Source organism: Hyperolius riggenbachi, chromosome 11 (assembly GCF_040937935.1).
Source record: "Hyperolius riggenbachi isolate aHypRig1 chromosome 11, aHypRig1.pri, whole genome shotgun sequence".
Taxonomy (NCBI): domain Eukaryota; kingdom Metazoa; phylum Chordata; class Amphibia; order Anura; family Hyperoliidae; genus Hyperolius; species Hyperolius riggenbachi.
In genome coordinates, this window is record NC_090656.1 from 157819245 (window position 1) to 157839117 (window position 19873).

Sequence of the window (19873 nt, forward strand, 5' to 3'; positions counted from 1 at the left end):
CCTTGTACTTCCAGTGTTAAATCAAGGAAAGCAACCCGATCACCTCCCCATTCTCCTGTGAACCGCATATTCAACACATTATCATCCAGGTACTGCAATAACCGGTCAAACCTGTCCCTGGTGGACGCCCAAATGACAAGCACATCGTCCACATACCTCGACCATGTCCTCAGATCACATCTATAGGGATTTCTTTCCCAATAGATATACTCTGCTTCCCATTTCGCCAAAAACAAATTAGCAAAGGTTGGAGCTACCGCTGTTCCCATTGCTGTACCAGCTATCTGTTTGTACCACCTACCCTCAAATCTGAAGGCATTGTGTTCTAATACGAACGAAAGGCAATCACCCAGAAACCGACTTTCTGCGTCAGTTTTCCAACCACAGTCATGTAAGTGTTCGAGGACTGCCTCAACCCCCATTTTCTGCGGTATCCTGTTGGCAAGGTTGTCACCCTTTCTCCACTCCAACTGTTGTACCATTTGCAGGACATGGGTGGTGTCCTTCAAGTAAGATGGCTCAAAAGATAACAGAGGTCTAAGGACATGGTCAAGGTACTTAGAAAGGGGCTCAGTAACTGAGCCCCTTCCAGAGACAATGGGCCTGCCCGGGGGGTCCACCAGGGACTTGTGGACCTTGGGCAGGAAATAAATCACTGGTTTCTTAGGATAGGGTAAGAACAAGTCTTCTCCCAGTTTAGCATTGAGGAACCCCTCCTTAACTCCCTTTCTAAGGAGGTTCCTCAGTTGATTTTGATACTGATAGGTGGGATCCCTCTCTAACTTTAAGTAGGTATTGGAGTTCCCCAACTGCCTCATGGCTTCATTGATGTAACTAGCCGTGGACGTCACGACAATATTCCCCCCTTGTCCGCTTTTTTGACAGTCAAGTCACGGCGGGACTTCAACCATTTCAAAGCCCGCAATTCTGTAGCAGATAAGTTCCTTTTATCCCGAGGATATATCAAGGCTTTAGCGTCCCTTAAAACTTGCTTCTGGAAAATATCAAGTACAGAGCCCGACATGGGCGGGAAGGGGGCGACAGACCTGCAGGCCCGATATGGTCGGGCCTGCAGGTCTGCCGCCTCACCCTCCCCACCCAGGTCCCCACCCTCCAATAGCAGCGACTGCAGATCAGCCAAGGCTATTACATCTCTTGGAGTCGGATTTGGAAAGAAGCCCAGATTCCCAACTGGACAGGAGGCAGGCACCATTTCCCCAGAGCCGTAGATGCGACATATGTTCATCTTCCTCACATTTTTGTAAAGATCAATCTCAAAACGTGTATAGTCAAAGTTCCTTGTGGTCACAAAATAATTCAAGCCTTTGGATAGCACATCAATGCATGCCTTAGGAAGCTCTACATTAGATAGGTTTAGCACCTGTACAGTTCCAGATCCATCACTCTTAGGTTGTATTATCAGGGCGGTAGCCCCTTCCACGACACTCGTGTTGCACATTCTGCCCCTAGGCTTTCTCCGTCCCCTCCTTGTTTTTCTAAAGGGATATTTTTGGGTTTGGGCCCTCTTTTTTCACCTTCCGAGTCTAAACCAGACTCAGAGGTCCAGTGTCCTTTTTTGGATTTAGGCTTATGGGGCTTCCCTTTTTTGGGATAATTCTTTGGTTTATAGTCCTGTTGGACCCAGTCGAAATCACGACCTGTTTTAAAGTCCTCCTGATCTCTCAGGTATTTGTTAAGCTTCCTCTCCTTAACTTCCCTCTGAACTGGAATCAGACGTTTATCGATCTTATTAACAATCTGGTCAGCCTCTTCCTCTTCTGAAATTTTGTACAGTTTATCTTTCGTGTCCTCTAGTTCACCGGAAACTTTATCGTATTCCTGTTCTGAGCGTTCTAGGGCCAAGCCCATTAACGTTTCAGCAAATGTGAGATGAGCGGTTTTCCACTTCTCCACGAAAGCAGAATCATCACTGTACTCAGCAGGGGGTCTATAGTAACAGAACCCTCGAGAGGTGTAACCCTTCTCCTTATACCTCTTAAATGAGGCAATGGTCCAGAATAACTGAACCTCCTTCTCTGAGCTCCTCCACAGTTTATGCTCTAGCCGCCTGGTGTGTAGGTCTCTATGCAAGGGTGTTGCACTACTGTCATCTGAGAAATAAGTTTCCCAGTGAGACCTTTCAGACTGGAACTTATCACTAGGATCTGGTTCATCAACCACCAACATTGGCTCTGACCCTTCATGTGACGTTGTCTGTTGCATTGGTGCACAACTCATTAGGAGCAGATGAATGTAATGACAGATTCAAAGATAAAACAGCAATGTGTGCACACAATGAGGCCTTGTGGAAAAACAGGTACAAACTTGAAACCGACACAGCTCTTGCAACTTCTCTGTGCCTCCACGTTTAAGAAAACAACAGTCCAATCTTGTTCATCACAGGCAAAGAAAATCATGGGTACCAGTAAAATGCACTCCTCTGTGTTTAATGATGCATTGCAGCAAACATTCCAACAGATTTGACAGCAAAAAAGCAATACTTCACCCCATCCAGGTGCACCCAGCATAGAGACCCCTCGGTCAACAATTGTTTCACATCAGAGATGCATCATCAAGGACCCTTCAGATCTTGGCAGCGTGGGACAGGAGCTCCACGCCAGCAAGACAGCGCTTCCCTTTTAAAGAACTTCCGGGTGCGCTCACATGATCCCCTCGGCCAATCAGATTCTCCTGTACGCATGACGCGGCCGCATACCATGCGTCCATTCATCCGAGTGGGATACATTATGCTGCCAATCCCTAGCAAAATACTTATTGCTCTTAGTACAGGGTTACTGACCAACCAGGGGGAGCAATGGCCAGGCGGCCTGTGCATCCAACCTGGAAGAATACTCTAGATAGGAGACACGGTAACTCATACATATCAATCACCCCGTCACCACCTGTCACTGCTGCCCATCAAGTCAGATCCTAGCGGGCACCCAATTACCCGCCCACACCATCAGATCGCCCTCAGACATCCCCCCCCCCCCGATTACCTCCCTAGTGCATTGCTTGCATCTATTCCCCCCTCTAATCACACCCTGAGACACCCATCAATCACTTCCTGTCACCCCCTAGCACACCTACCCATCAGATCAGGCCCTAATTTGCCCCGTGTGGGCTCCTGATCACTCGGCCAAACCCTCAGACCCCCTTCCGATCACCTCCCCAGTGCATGGATTGCATCTATTCTCCCCTCTAATCACCACCTGAGACACCCATCAACCACCTCCTATCACCCCCTAGCACTCCTATCCATCAGATCAGGCCCTAATCTGTCCCCTGCGGGCTTCTGATCACCTGGCTAAACCCTCACCCGCCCCACCACAGTGACAGACTTTTTTTTTTCTGATCACTGCTGGTCTCTAAGACTTAATTGTGGAGACCAACCGTTGTGCCACACAATATGCAACCGCCAATCCAAGAAGCTACCATGCCCAGTCTTTTCGGTAGAAACCACTCCAAGTTTCCGAACGTAACATTTTTTGGGGCCTTCTCCTTAACATGGGTCTAGTCAAAAAGAATGTATTGCGGTCTTATTGGTCTACGCACCCAATACATCACATGCCCATGTTCTCTGTGCTTCCTGCACTTCAGTGCCAATACAACCTGTCATCTAAGAGGCCACCCTGCTTATGACCTTTTCCACAAAATTCGGCCCCTCATAGATCACCTGTCATCAAAATTTGCAGCTGCTTTACCCCAGAAACCGTCATTTTGAGGCATTTGATGTTAGACTACTCCTCACGGTTTTGGACCCCTAAAATGCCAGGGCAGTATAGGAACCTCACAAGTGACCCCATTTTAGAAAGCAGACACCCCAAGGTATTCCGTTAGGTGTATGGTGAGTTCATAGAAGATTTTATTTTTTGCGATTTCCCTGCTCCTATACAATTCATTAGAAAAGAAACGCTCCCAAAATGCTGCATGTCCTGCAATTGCGATTTGCTTAATCGCAATCACTGTAGTGGAATCTGTCCCATCCATTTACATTGGAAGTGGGTTCCAGGCCTAAGACAGATAGTGACATATTATAACAGGACCTTGACAACATGGCCATACAGGCAGGCATTTGGCATATGAAATTTAATGTTGATTAATGTAAAGTCATGCACCTTGGACTTTTAAAATACGTAGATCATCATTTAAAATAAATGGCATACAGCTGGGAACATCAGACTTGGAGAAGGACTTAGGAATACTGGTTGATAACAAGTTAGGTAATCGTATACAATGCCAAGCAGTGGTAGCTAAAGCATATACAATTCTAGGATGCATAAAAAGGGAAATAATATTTCGAGATGCTACGGTATTACTCGCTCTGTATAAATCACTTGTGAGGCCACATTTTGAGTATGGAATACAGTTTTGGGCACCACACTATAGAAAGCAGTGGTGCTATCATGGGTGGGCGTGATTCACGGCCATTTTTACGCATCACGGCCCGTGATCCGGATGCCGTGATCCGCATGGATCACGGCTATGCATAAAATTCGGATCACGGGTTGCGTAAAAATATCCGGATCACGACCCGTAATCGCGGCCATGATGCGGCCGTGATCGGGAAAATATAGGGATGATGTCACTCGGCCAATCAGAGGCCCTTAGCGCAGGCTACAGCAACCAATCACAGGAGGGGAGGCTATGCCCTCCCCTCCTGTATAAAACCCGGCGGCCGTGATGAGAAACTCTGTCCTTGCTGAGACTGAGTGACTGAGAAAATTTCCAGCCATTGTGTCACAAAGCAAGCGCAATTAGTGTTAAAAACACAGCGTTTTAGCTCATTCCTGTGCTGTTATTGCTTGTATTTAGCTAGCCAGTGATAATAGTCATTTAGTTAGTCAGTGTAGTTCAGAGTGTACTGTGCTGCCTGCTAGTGCCCAGCACGCATACGTACACGTACGTCTTTACGTGTAAGAGTCGCCGTTACGCATGCGCATTCAGTGAGTGATGGTACTACTGACCCGCCATTATGCATTAATTACTACGACACGTACGTACATGCGTAATTTAATATACGTGTGGATTATGGGTACACATGCGCAGGCGCAATATGATCTATCAATCCGTACATTTTTACGCATGCGGCCATGGTGTTACGCATGGAAAATACTGGTCACGGCCCGTCATTGCGGATTTTTTTTTATTACTAAACATGGGAAAAATACAAGTCGAGGTGGTTTCGCGTCAAAATATACGGGACGCGATCACGGGTTGATCCGGATGCGGCTCCAATAAAAACGGCTGCATTCGAATCCGTGATTAAGGGGTATCCGAGCAACACTGATAGAAAGGACATTGACCTTCTGGAATGGGTACAAAGACGGGCAACTAAATTAATCAGAAGGATGAAAGATCTCACCAAGAAAGGCTGGACAAACTGGGGTTATTTAACTTGGAAAAAAGGCGACTGAGAGGTGACCTGATTAAGATGTATAAATACATCAGAGGGCAATGCAGATTAGCTTTTTGTCCCAAAAGTTGTATGACGGAGACATGATTTGCATACGGAAGAAATGTTTCTGCCATCTGTGAAGGGGTTCTTCACAGTGAGGGTGGTTAAAATGTGGAACATCTTACCTCAGGAAGTAGTTATGGCAAACTCTATCTGCATTTATGGATGCTTTCCTTGCATTGAAGGACATCCATGGCTATAATTATTAGGTATGTCCCGGAAGAGTTGATCCAGGGATTTAGCTGACTGTCATCTGGAGACGGGAAGGAATTTTTCCCTTTTAGGGCTCTTTCACACTAAGACGTTGCGTTTGATGCGACGTTAAGGTTGCAAAACGTACCCCTAATGCAACGCATGTTAGTTTTGGCTGGACGTTATATTGAACTGCGTTATGCGTCTCTTGATGCGTACTTTTGATGCATACTGATAGAACGAAAACGGCGCACGCTTCACATTTTAATAAAAACCGAAAACATTACTGAGCATGTGCAAACATTGTAACGCAGCTAAATACGAGTATAACGCACAGCATGCTGCACTTTCATTTAACGTGCAGCGTTATACTCCAACGCAACGTGGGCACTGTGAACAGCCCATTGATTTTTCATTACTGTTAGTTGTTCTGCGTTAGGGGCTGCTGTAACGTGTGACTTTAATGTCCTGATGTGAAAGCAGCCTTAAGGCTAATTGGCCCAGGCCTTGTAAGATTTTTCGCCTTCCCCTAGATCAACTGCGATATGTGGGGTTTTGCTTTTTTACATTTTATTTATTATTCCGGTATTTAATTTTTTTTTCTCATTGGACTTGATGGACAGATGTTTTTTTTCAACCAAACTAACTATGTAACCTTGGATTGGATTTGCCAATGGTAGACCACCATATAAAATAAACATGACATACAACTGGGAACATGAGATTTGGAAAAAGACTTGGGAATAATGGCTGATAAGTTAAGCAACCATATTCTATGTAAAGCTATGTCAAGCAACAGTAGCTAAAGCAAATACAATTCTGGGATAAATAAAATGGGAAAACGAAATCACAAGATTCTAGTATACTAGTCCCTTCATATACATTTTTTGTGAGGCCATGTCTGGAGTATGGAATACAGGTTTGGGTATACACGATAGGAAGGACATTGAAACATGGCCGTTTCTACGGCCGTGCGGGCGCCCTGAGCGCTGCTGGGAGGGGGCGCTGTGATGGAGGGGAGAGACGCAGATGCGGGGAGGGCAGCCCGACCTCTCCCTCCCTTCCACTCCCCGGACTGCAGAGTAATGCAGCAGGGAAGCGCTATACAAAACTACTCACCTCCCTGGTTCAAATTGCTGCTCTCTCGCCGCCAGTCTCTTCTCTCCATAGACGCTGATACACACACACGCTGCTTCCGGCTAAAGAGGAAGCAGCGTGTGTATCAGCGTCTATGCAGAGAGAGGAGACTGGCGGCGAGAGAGCAGCGATTGGAACCAGGGAGGTGAGTAGTTTTGTATAGCGCTTCCCTGCTGCATTACTCTGCAGTCCGAGGGGAGATCGCACGGAGGGCGGCCCGGGGAGTGGAAGGGAGGGATAGGTCGGGCTGCCCTCCCCGTGGCTCCCCCCTCCATCATGGGGGGCACCTACCTAACCTATATTGGGGCAGCTACCTATCTAACCTATCCTGGGGGGCACCTACCTATCTAACCTATACTGGGGGGCAGCTACCTATCTAACCTATCCTGGGGGGCACCTACCTAATCTAACCTATACTGGGGGGCAGCTACCTATCTAACCTATCCTGGGGGGCAGCTACCTAATCTAACCTATACTGGGGGGCACCTACCTAATCTAACCTATACTGGGGGGCACCTACCTAATCTAACCTATGCTGAGGGGGCAGCTACCAAATCTAACCTATACTGAGGGGGCAGCTACCTAATCTAACCTATACTGAGGGGGCAGCTACCTAATCTAACCTATACTGGGGCAGCTACCTATCTAACCTATCCTGGGGGGCACCTACCTATCTAACCTATCCTGGGGGGCACCTACCTAATCGAACCTATCCTGAGGGGCACCTACCTAATCTAACCTATACTGGGGGGCCGCTACCTAATCTAACATATACTAGGGGGCACCTACCTAATCTAACCTATACTGGGGGGCAGCTACCTAATCTAACCTATACTGGGGGGCACCTACCTAATATAACCTATACTGGGGGGCAGCTATCTAACCTATACTGGGGGCAGCTACCTATCTAACCTATCCTGGGGGGCACCTACCTATCTAACCTATCCTGGGGGGCACCTACCTATCTAACCTATCCTGGGGGGCACCTACCTAATCGAACCTATCCTGAGGGGCACCTACCTAATCTAACCTATACTGGGGGACCGCTACCTAATCTAACATATACTAGGGGGCACCTACCTAATCTAACCTATACTGGGGGGCAGCCACCTAATCTAAGCTATACTGAAGCGGCATCTACCTAATCTAACCTATACTGGGGCAGCTACCTATCTAACCTATCCCGGGGGGCACCTACCTATCTAACCTATCCTGGGGGGCACCTACCTATCTAACCTATACTGAGGGGCAGCTACCTAATCTAACCTATACTGGGGGGCACCTACCTAATCTAACCTATACTGGGGGGCACCTACCTAATCTAACCTATACTGGGGGGCACCTACCTAATATAACCTATACTGGGGGGCAGCTATCTAACCTATACTGGGGGCAGCTACCTATCTAACCTATACTGGGGGGCACCTACCTATCTAACCTATACTGGGGGGCACCTACCTATCTAACCTGGGGGGCAGCTACCTAATCTAACCTATACTGAGGGGGCAGCTACCTAATTAACCTATACAGGGGGGCACCTACCTATCTAACCTATACTGGGGGGCAGCTACCTATCTAACGTATACTGTGGGGCAGCTACCTATCTAACCTATACTGTGGGGCAGCTACCTATCTAACCTATACTGGGGGGCAGCTATCTATCTAACCTGGGGGGCAGCTACCTACCTAACCTGGGGGGCAGCTACCTATCTAACCTGGGGGGCAACTACCTATCTAACCTGGGGGGCAGCTACCTAATCTTACCTATACTGAGGGGGCAGCTACCTAATCTAACCTATACTGAGGGGGCAGCTACCCAATCTAACCTATACTGGGAGGCACCTACCTATCTAACCTATACTGGGGGGCATCTACCTATCTAACCTATACTGGGGGGCACCTACCTAACCTATACTGGGGGGCAGCTACCTATCTAACCTATAGTGGGAGCATTAACTTATCTAACCTGTATTGGGGGCACCTACCTACCTAGCTAGCCTATACAGGTGACAACTATACTGGCTACCTATATTGGATGCCCCTACCTAACTAAACCTATACTGGGGGGGCATCTACCTATCTAACCTATGCTGGGGGCAACTATTCTGGCTACCTATATTAGAGGCACCCACCTAGCTAACCTGTACTGGGGGCACCTACCTATCTAACTTTTACCGGGGACGCCTGCCTATCTAACCTATACTGGGGGCAACTATACTGGCTACCTATACTGGAGGCACCTACCCGGCTAACCTATACCGGAGGCAACTATACTGGCTCACCTATGCCTGGCTACCTATACTGGGGGGACCTATAGCTGGCTACCTATACTGGGGTACCTATTCTGGGGGAATCTATACTGAGTGCAACTAGACCTGGCTAACCTATACTGCGGGCACCCATACCTTGCTTCGGGGCGGGGGGCGCAATTTTTACACCCTCGCCCTGGGTGTATTTTAGCCTAGAAACTGCACTGCATTGAAACACTAGAAGACGGACAACTACATTAATCAGAGGGAAGGAAGGTCTCACTTACCAAGAAAGGCTGGACAAACTGGACTTTTTTTAACTTGGAAAAAAGATGGCGAAGAGGTTACCTCAGAGGTCAATACATAAGCATGAAAAATATTTTTTTTGTCCCTAGGCTAGTACAAAGGACTAGGGAGCATGATCTGTGTATGAAGAAAAAAGGTTTTGCCATCTATTTAAGAAGGAATTCTTAATAGTAAGAGTGATTAAAATGTGGAATATTTTACCACAGGAAGTAGTTAAAGCAAATTCTATATCTGCATTTAAAGGAGGCTTGGGCGCCTTCCTTGCATTGAAGGATATCCACAGCTATAATTAAGTAATTACCTGCAGAGTTGATCCAGGGATTTTATCTGACTTCCACCTGGAGCCGTAAAGGATTTTTATTCCCTTGAAAGGATTATTGATCAAGCCTTGTAAGGGTTTTTTTACTTCTCCTGTATCAACTGGGATATGTGGGGATAAAAGACAGTTTGTGTGTGTTTCTTTTATGCCCAAATGTCTTTTTTTCAACTAATCTAATTATGTATGTATGTAAGTAAATGTATATGACATTAGAAATCTATCCCACTGTAATCTGCAACATTATAATGTAAGTAGTGAACGGTCTTCAGTGACAGGGTATCAAACCATTAGATTCCAATGTTCACACTTCACCCACCTTGTAGGCCTAACTGTAGACCTTTGTGCCAGTGCCTGACTCCTGCAGGTACACCACTCCTGCAAAACCACACAAATAGTAACACAAATGGAGACGGCAGACAATTGGCTTCAGTAAACAACTGTATTAGCAGCATACAGAGGCACACAACATATTTCGGGCGGAGCCCTTTCTCAGGTGTGCCACACCCTTCACCAGTGACGCCTAAATACCCACCCAAAGGGAGTCATAAGACCAACTCTGTCACATGATCAACATCAATATATACAACAATCTTTAAAGTCCAAATAAAACATACTGTATATACTCGAGTAGGAGTCTAGAAATGTAGGTCTGATTCACGTCATATAAGTATAGGGGTTGACATACACGAGTCACAGGCAACACTGAGCACACTGGGTAATGTGTTTACTAATAGTAACATTCCCATTTGCAGCAATTTACCCAGTGGTAAGTGATATTTTGAGAAAAGGAAATGCCAAAAAAAACACAGGTCTGAAAGTCCTGGCCACAATAATTACAAAGAAAAGGGGCAGGGGGAAATACTGGGCTGCATATAAGGAAGTGAATAATTGCAGCACTTGGGGGACAGAAGGAGTTAATGGCTGCAATACTGTTTGCAGGGAAGTCATTAACCACTCCTGAGCAACTGCAGGGTAGACGTATACTTGAGTCCATAAAAATTTCCATCTTAAGAGGGTTGAATATTGAAGTCGATTTATACACGAGGTTGAATTGTTTTCGAGAATATATGGTACTCTTTCTGGGGAAATACACCACTGGTGTCTACACCAGTTAGCTACTGAGGAATATGTTGCCCGGATATGTGCATAACAATAATTTGCACAATTATTCCATCATATACAATTAATAACAATTATTAACAATACCAATCTTGATTCAATCCTGTTTCAGACTTCTGTGCAATTACTGTAGTTCAACCGGGAAGAAAGGAACACATTACAAGAAACATTTCAAACTCAGGTTCTCGTTAAGAATTGGGATATACACAATTGAATTTGCTGATCCATTGAGCCTCATATTGTAACAACAACTTCTTCATATCACCACCTCTTAAACGTTTTGGCACCTCTTCCCCCACAAAGCACTGGCTGACACTGTGACGTGAGTGAAGAAAGTCCCTGGATACAGGCGTCTCATACTTTTTTTTTTGCCCAATGCAAAATTTGTGACATTACTTTTGTGCTCCTGTGACAAAATTTCTGCACCACAGAGCCGTTCTGACAAGTACCCGTAGTTGCACACAAAGGGCAACCGGTCAGACACATTTTTCACCTAGACTATAGCCCTAGACTATGATACATAAACTACATGATAAATACATAGACATAGGACTATAGTAGGGATTAGATTGTGAGCCCCTCTTAGGGACAGTTAAGTGACAAGACAATATATACTCTGTACAGCGCTGCGTGAGATGTTGGCGCTATATACAGTAAGTACTAAATAACAATAATTATTATTATTAATGCAGATGGGGGGCTCTTATGGTACAAGACAGGTGCCAGTATGGGCAGGAAGTGCAGCAGCAGTTAAATCGCGAAGGTCACTATAAATTGTGTGATCGAGACCAGACAATTGATATCAAAAAGAAAGTGGATTTTTTGGTGCAGTAGTGGAGTGAGGAAGGTATCCTAGATAATCAGACAGCAGCTTTTCTAATAGTAGATAATCCACAGATACCGATTTTGTATCTTTTACCAAAGATACACAAATGCCTTGATACACTGCCTGGTAGGCCTATCATGTCAGGCATTGGGCCGGTACTTTACCCGCTAGCCAAATGTTGATTCTTTTTTTGCAGGAATTAATGAACAATGTGGATATTTGTTTGATAGACACAAAGGACCTGCTGTGGACTAGAAAGGTTAGGCACCATTCCGGAGAACCTCTTGCTCTGTACATTGGATATTCAAAGTCTGTTTACAATCCCTCACAAAGAGGTCATGCGACGTATCGAGAAAAAGTTGTTAGAAACGACGCTTCCTAATGTAAAACTTTTTTATTATGGATGCCTTGGAACTTATTTTTATGTTCCAACTATTTTCGTTTTCTCAATGAATTTTATATCTAATGTCAAGGTACGAGCATGGGTTCCCCAGTGGCCCCTTCATTTGCAAAGCAAACCTGTTCCTCACAGACCTGGAGAAGAGCATGTTTATCGACCACGAGACCTATGGTAAGCATATTTTTCACTTTGTGGACAACATACTTTTGTTATGGAATGGCCCGGTTGAATTATTTGAAATGATGTTGGAAGAAGCCAATTTGGCCCATCCCACCATCAAATTCATGGCAGATTGGTCCTCGAGTAGTATTAACTACTTGGATGTGACTATCAGCAACGAACATGGGAAGTCACAAGTTTGTATCAAAACCGACTAAATGCAATAATCTGTTGTGGACAGACAGTTTTCACGCAATGACTGTTAAAAAGGACATTCCCAAGTGACAATTTTTGAGAGCCCTGCATATTTCGTCGAAAATTGCATACTATGACAAGGCAGCGGAAGGTTTGATAACTAAAATGGTTGAAAAAAGGTAAGTGGGGAGGTAAGGTCTATGGCTAGGGAAGATCTGCTGTTACCCAAGGTGGAAAATGTGTCTGACCGGTTGCCCTTTGTGAGCAACTACGGGTACTTGTCAGAATGGATCCGCTCGGTGGTGCGGAAATTTTGGCCGATCCTCAAAGGACAAGGAATTTGGGAAGCTCTTTGTTTGAACCTCCAGTATTTGCATACCGCAGGGGAAAGACCATAAAAAATTGGGTATGTAAGTCAGATATTGCTATTAGACATAAAGAGAAGGCACTGAGAGCGAGTAAGGGTACATTACCATGTCTAAGCTGTAACTGTTGTGGTGCCATCATGAAAGTTGGCAGCATCTCCCATCCTTCCACAGGTGCAAACATACCCATCAGGGGCAGCTTTTCATGCTCGAGTTTGTATGTGATATACGGCCTCATGTGTTCCTGTGGGTAGGTGTATATTGGGAAAACGGAGAGGCCAGTGAAACAGTGAATACAGGAGCACAAAAGAAATGCTGCAAATTTTGCATTGGGGAAAAAAAAAAAAGTTTGAGAGGTCTGTATCCAGGCATTTTCTTCACTCACCTTCACAGTGCCAGACAGTTACGGTGGTTTGTGGTGAAAGAGGTGCCAAAACTTTTAAGAGGTGGTGATAGGAAGAAGTTGCTGTTACAACGTGAGGCTAAATGGATCAGGAAATTCAATTGCATATATCCCAATGGTCTTAATGAGAGTTTGAAATGTTTCTTACTTCCCGGTTGAACTAATTGCACAGAATGTCTGAAACAGGATTGTGTCAAGATTGGCATCGTTAATAATCATTATTAAGTGTATACAGGGCCGGGCCGAGGCAGAGGCTGGAGAGGCTCCAGCCTCAGGGTGCAGTGTAGGAGGGGGCGCACAACTCACTCAGCTATCATTTCCTATTGTGTTTGAAGCAGAAAGAAATAAGAAAAGGGGATACATGACAGTTACTGCAAACCAGATAACTAGAGATGGGGAGGTTGGGGGCCCTGGGGTGCCTCTTAGTCTAATAGCAATCAGTGTGTGACGGCTGGGGTGGGAGGGATGGAGGGGCGCACTTTGCTGTCTCAGCCTTGGGTGCTGAAGGATCTTGTCCCGGCTCTGAGTGTATATGATACAATAATTGTGCAAATTATTGTTATGGACGTATCTGGGCGACCTATTCCTCAGTAGCTAACTGGGTGTAGTTCTACAGAAACAGTATGTTATATTTGGACTTTAAAGAGAACCCGAGGTGGGTTTGAAGATTATTATCTGTATACAGAGGCTGGATCTGCCTATACAGCCCAGCCTCTGTTGCTATCCCAAACCCCCCTAAGGTCCCCCTGCACTCTGCAATCCCTCATAAATCACAGCCACGCTGCTGACAAACAGCTTGTCAGAGCTGGCTGTGTTTATCTCTATAGTGTCAGTCTGCTGCTCTCCCCGCCTCCTGCAGAACTCCAGTCCCCGCCTGCATCCCTTCCCTCCCTGCTGATTGGAGGGAAGGGACGGGGGCAGGGACCAGAGCTATGCAGAAGGAGGGGGAGCAGCTGAGACTGACACTACATATGTAAACACAGCCTCACAGCACGGCTGTGATTTATGAGGGATTGCAGAGTGCAGGGGGACTTTAGTGGGGTGTGGGATAGCAACAGAGGCTGGGCTGTATAGGCAGATCCAGCCTCTGTATGCAGATAACATTCCTTAAACACACCTCGAGTTCTCTTTAAAAATTGTTGTAAATATTGATGTTGATCATGTGACCGAGTTGGCCTTATGACTTCCTGTGGGTGAGTATTTAGGGGTCACTGATGAAGGCTGTGGCACATCTGAGGAAGGGCTCCGCCCGAAACATGTCGTGTACCTCTGTATGCTGCTAATTTAGTTGATTATTGAAGCCAATTGTGTGCAGTCTCCATTTGTGTAACTAGTATCAAACCATTAGACTAGAAGTGGCCTTACCTGTCTCTAAGGATTGTCGTCCTTGCATCGCTGTTGTCCCAGTTTCAGTGCTGCCCTGCCCCCGATCACCCTGGAAAAGGCAAATTTAAACACCAGTAAAAAATCAGGATTTTTACTTCATAATCTCCTTTCATTCCTGAACTCCTCATCTTCCTCATGGTGAAACAGGCAACAGAAATTCCATCCTTTCCAGTTTATCCATAAATATAAACTTCTATTCAATAAAGAGTCCTTGGTCAAGACTCCCTAACACTGCAGGGTGACCTTTTGAGCCCGCACTTAGGGCTCGTTTCCACTATCGCGAATCTGCATGCGTCCAACGCATGCAGATTCGCACATGTAATGCAAGTGGATGGGCCTGTTTCCACTGTAGCGTTGTTGAGGTGCGTTTTTTTCAGCGGTAAAAAAACGCACAAAAGAGCCAACGAATTCGCCTGCGAGTGGAATGCATGCGAATCGCCGCTAATGTATTTAATAGTAAAAACGCATGCGTTTGTTAGATGCGTTTTTACCCGCGATTTCGCACCTTTTTCAATTTTATTTTGCCCTGGCAGTGTCATGGTTAATTTCGCATGGCACCCTGCCATGCGAAATCGCGGGTAAAAACGCATGCGGAAACGCATCCGCATGCGTTTTTACAAGCGTCGGAATGCCGGCGAAATCGCGTCGCAACAGTGGAAACAAGCCCTTAGAGGCTAAAGCTCTCAAGCACTTTGAGTCTGACAGGAGAAAAGCACTATAAAATGTTAGAATTATTATTAATGCAGAGGGCCACGTTGTCATGCTTGTCATTTAGCAGCTGCAACTCTTTCAAAGAGATGACTTGTATAGACATCCACACAGAACATTTGTATACATTATGTCTATACTTGCAACAGTAAGTATATGATACACGCATTGAAGTATCCTTCCAGTCTTGTACAAGTAGGGGACAAATTCAAAGTGTAAAGCTCAGGATTCAAGAAGAGACAACCTGTACTACAACATCTGATCCAACAACCCCATAGCACAAGTGGCAAGACAAGTGTGGTCATGGTGTACCACAGCTATGTTGGATGATAATGGATTATTTGACCATGAAAAATACAGAAAGAAGCTAGATGGATTAGTAAATTAGACTGTGTATTGCCAAGACAATGCACATTATTATCCTGCTTTTCTCCTAGCGGACTCAAAGTACCAAAGCTGCAGCCACTAGGGGGCGCTCAGTAGGCAGTAGCAGTATTAGGAAAACTTGTCCAAGGTCTCCTTACAGGATAGGTGCTGGCTTACTGAACAGGAAGAGCCAAAATTCGAACTCTGGCCTCCTGTGTCAGGAGCAGAGCCCTTAAAGCGAACCTGAGGTGAGAGTTATATGGAGGCTGCCATATTTATTTCCTTTTATGCAATACCAGTTGCCTGGCTGCCTTGTTGATCCTCTGCCTCTAATACTTTCAGCCGTAGACCATGAACAAGCATATGCAGATCAGGTGTTTCTGACAATATTGTCAGATGTGACTAGATTAGTTGCATGCTTGTGTCTAGTGTTAGTCAGACAACACCACTGCAGCCAAATACATCAGCAGGGCTGCCAGGCAACTGGTATTGTTTAAAAGGAAATAAATATGCCAGACTCCACATACCTTTTCACTACAGTTGTCCTTTAAGCGATACTAGTTGCCTGGCTATCCTGCCGATTATCTCCCTCTAATATGTTTAGCCATAAACCATGAACAAGCATGCAGCAGATCAGATGTTTCTGACATGTATCAAATCTGACAAGATTAGCTGGGTGCTTGTTTCTGGTTTGAATCAATCACTACTGCAGCCAATTAGACCAGCAGGGCTGCCAGGCAACTGGTATTGTTTAAAAGGAAATTAATATGGCAGCTTTCATATACTGTTTCCTTTAGGTTCCCTGTAAAGTAACTTTAGCATTTTACATTTGAAAAATTACCTTAAAAAAAATGGGGAAAAAGAACTATCACAATTATTTTGGAGTATTTTCTTGCTTGCCACTGGTTTAAAAGGCATTTAATGACAAGGTGTGCAAATATCGTCTGGGGAAAAAACTCAGGAGAAAAAGTAAATTGCATATGAGACAATGTTTTCCAGGTGCTTTAAAGGAGTTATCAGGCTTTTTAAATGAAAAGAAGTGCTACTTATCCGGGGCTTCGTCCAGCCCTAATCTCCCAGTACGTCCCGCTCCACCTTCAGCCGCCACTGCCTCCCGATCCCCGGCGATGACGTCACGTGGACGTAGTCCTGAGCCTGCGCAGTACGCACAGATCCACGTGGCGGTGATTGACAGCACCGCTTGTGCAGGCGCAGTACAGTACCTGGAGGTCGACCTGACGTCATCGCCAGGGACCGGGAGGCAACGGCGGCGAACAGCTGACGGCGGAGCTGCGGCTAAGGGACATGCTGGGAGATTGGGGCTGGATGAAGCCCCGGGTAAGTATCACTTATTTTAATTTAAAAAGCCTGATAACTACGTGAACTACAGAAATGGATGAACGACAACTGGCTGAAACTAAATGCAGACAAAACTGAAGTCCTTCTGATTGGAGGGCAGAGCATGATAACAAAACAACTTAACTTGCAGTCTTCACCACTGGGAATAGGAGGCACGGATCTACGCAGCTCTGATCATGTGCGTAGCCTGGGAGTTCTAATTGATTGGGATTTAAACTTCAGAACTCAAATCTCTGCTGTGGTGAAATCATCCTATTTTCACCTGAAGAACATTGCAAAAATCAAGCACCTCATACCCCCAGAAGATCTGCCAACCTTAGTCCACGCCTTCATCACATCCCGACTGGACTACTGCAATGCTCTCTACACTGGCCTTCCAAAAAAGGTCTTGTACCGTCTACAGCTGATACAGAATACTGCTGCCAGACTGCTAACCAACCAACCCCGTCACTGCCACATAACGCCAGTCCTGCACTCCCTTCACTGGCTACCTATAGAATGGAGGGTCCTATTCAAGATCGGCCTACTGACATTTAAATCTCTGAATAATCTAGGCCCTGGATACATGAAAGATATGTTGCAGCTACGTAGCAATCCCCGCATTCTCAGATCAACAGGTTCTAATAATCTAGTCATACCCAGAGTCCACTTGGAAACTTTTGGTCCCAGAGCCTTCTGTCATGCTGCCCCTACGTTTTGGAACTCCTTACCTCAACAGATCAGGACAGCTCCATCCCTGGACGTGTTTAAATCCAGACTGAAAACCCACCTGTTCAGTTTGGCATTTGCAGAAATATAACTTTTGTTGTGTGAATACTTCATCCTACTAATTACTGAATCTGAGAGAGCCTAAGCGCTTTGAGTCCTATGGGAGAAAAGCGCTATAGAAATGTTATTGTATTGTATTATTGTATTGTATTGTATTATTTAAACAAAATAATGTAGTACCCTTGTAGGATTCTGACCTTGAAGAGTTAATATATGCATTTGCATACTGGTGGAGTTTTAGGGTGCAATGCATTTAGTGGATGATATAGGCAAGGCAATGTCGCAAGCGGAATTTTTCTAAATAAAGCATATTTTGAAATAGAATGTTTGTGTCTTCTATTTGAAAGCAAACTCCCCCGCTAACCGTTTTTAGTATATTTTGATCTTGTTGGCACCGGTTTTCGAAAAAAGCAGCTCCAACTGAACTCGACCTTAATGAATGTATTTCCAATTACTTTGTTGCATATTTTCAGCAGTTACATAGCAAACAACCAGCACTGAGTTTTTCGGGTGGTGACTGGTTTTCAGGCTTAAATTATGCCTATTTAATTGGTACTTCTTGCTCAGCGAGCTCATGGTAAACTAGAACTCCTAGGAGTGTGTAGGGGCTGATAAGTACTTGTCACCTAGCACTGATAGGGCTCTTTTTTTTTTTTCACTTTTGTGGAGGTGCTATTTCCTATATGTGGAGAAGCACATCTCAATGAATGCCCTGGAAGATTACTGAAAACACCATTACTAGGTAACTAACTGGAATTACATGAACAAGGTTGCACACTACATGTTTCAAGATAAAGCAGAGATACCGAGAGCCCAGTATAGTGTAGTATGTATTGGATCAAGGTGAATAATTGACAAGATAGTATTATACTCACAAACATGGGTTACCACCAAGGTAACCACTGTATAGGCAGGTGAGGAGATTAGACCTGTCCCCACTCAGGATTAAGATGTCACTCTCTGAAGAAGAAGAAAAGGGGTATATCACCCTTCCACCGAGGGTGGAATTCTTGACAAGTGAAGATACAGAGGCGCCAAAAGGATAAAACACGATAAATTGTTTAAAATATTCAGGTGGCGGCGGTGGACCGACCACTCAGAAACAGACTTGATACTGTCGTAAGTAACAAAAAGGCAATTTATTTACATACTCCACGAACAATAACAGCAACGGGCACAATCCCGCTTCATCAGGCATTAAACAACGGGAGTATCATACAACTGTAGGTCTGAGACACGCTTGGCACCTCTCAGACCAAGCGTGTCTCAGACCTACAGTTGTATGATACTCCCGTTGTTTAATGCCTGATGAAGCGGGATTGTGCCCGTTGCTGTTATTGTTCGTGGAGTATGTAAATAAATTGCCTTTTTGTTACTTACGACAGTATCAAGTCTGTTTCTGAGTGGTCGGTCCACCGCCGCCACCTAAATATTTTAAACATTTTATCGTGTTTTATCCTTTTGGCGCCTCTGTATCTTCACTTGACATGTTTCAAGATGACCCCCTTCTTCAGGTGTACAAACCATCAATGGATAAAACATACACTTACTGTATATCATCAACTAAAAGAGAAACACAGAGAGACCAATATAATGTGGTATGTACCAAATCAAGGTTTCTCAAGTGACCAAGAGTGATACTTACAAACATGGGTTACCTCAATGGCAACCACTGTAAAGGCAGGTGAAGAGAACAAACCCGACCTTACTCGGGTTAAGAAATCACTCTCTGTAGCACCTGGAAATAAGAGGTAACACCCTTCCAGCAAGGGTGGACAATAGACAATGTATTAATAGGTAAACAGAGGTGCAAAGTACAGCAGAGTTGTTCAGTGCGAAGCAAAACAAATAGGCGCTGACAAATTTGGGCGCACCATGCGCCGCCATAGGCCATAATGTGAATTTCGGCTATGGCAGTGCTCAGAAGCTAATTTGGGCACCGGCAAAAGACATAGCCCAAATTACTTAAGAACAGTGTAATTCATTCCTTTTGAGGCCTGGTCCACACTCCCACCCTAAGATGGCGTCTAAGGACATACAGACGGATCCCGTTTCGGGCTATATTAACAAAGGAGTGTTGGAAGGATGTCTGGCGGACCTTCTTGTCAAGGTATCCCAATCAGTGAAGGATATGATTACAGCCGCTTTAGCGGAGTTA

At 45.1% G+C, this 19873-nt stretch overlaps 1 protein-coding gene across 1 annotated transcript in view; it reads right to left on the reverse strand.

The window, feature by feature from the left end:
- BSCL2 (BSCL2 lipid droplet biogenesis associated, seipin) overlaps positions 1 to 19873 on the reverse strand; it is a 354626-nt gene that overhangs the window by 123616 nt on the left and 211137 nt on the right. Inside the window, exon 7 of the mRNA XM_068260670.1 lies at positions 14494 to 14563. Coding sequence (XP_068116771.1) covers positions 14494 to 14563 — 70 coding nt within the window. The remainder of the gene's footprint in view (positions 1 to 14493; positions 14564 to 19873) is intronic.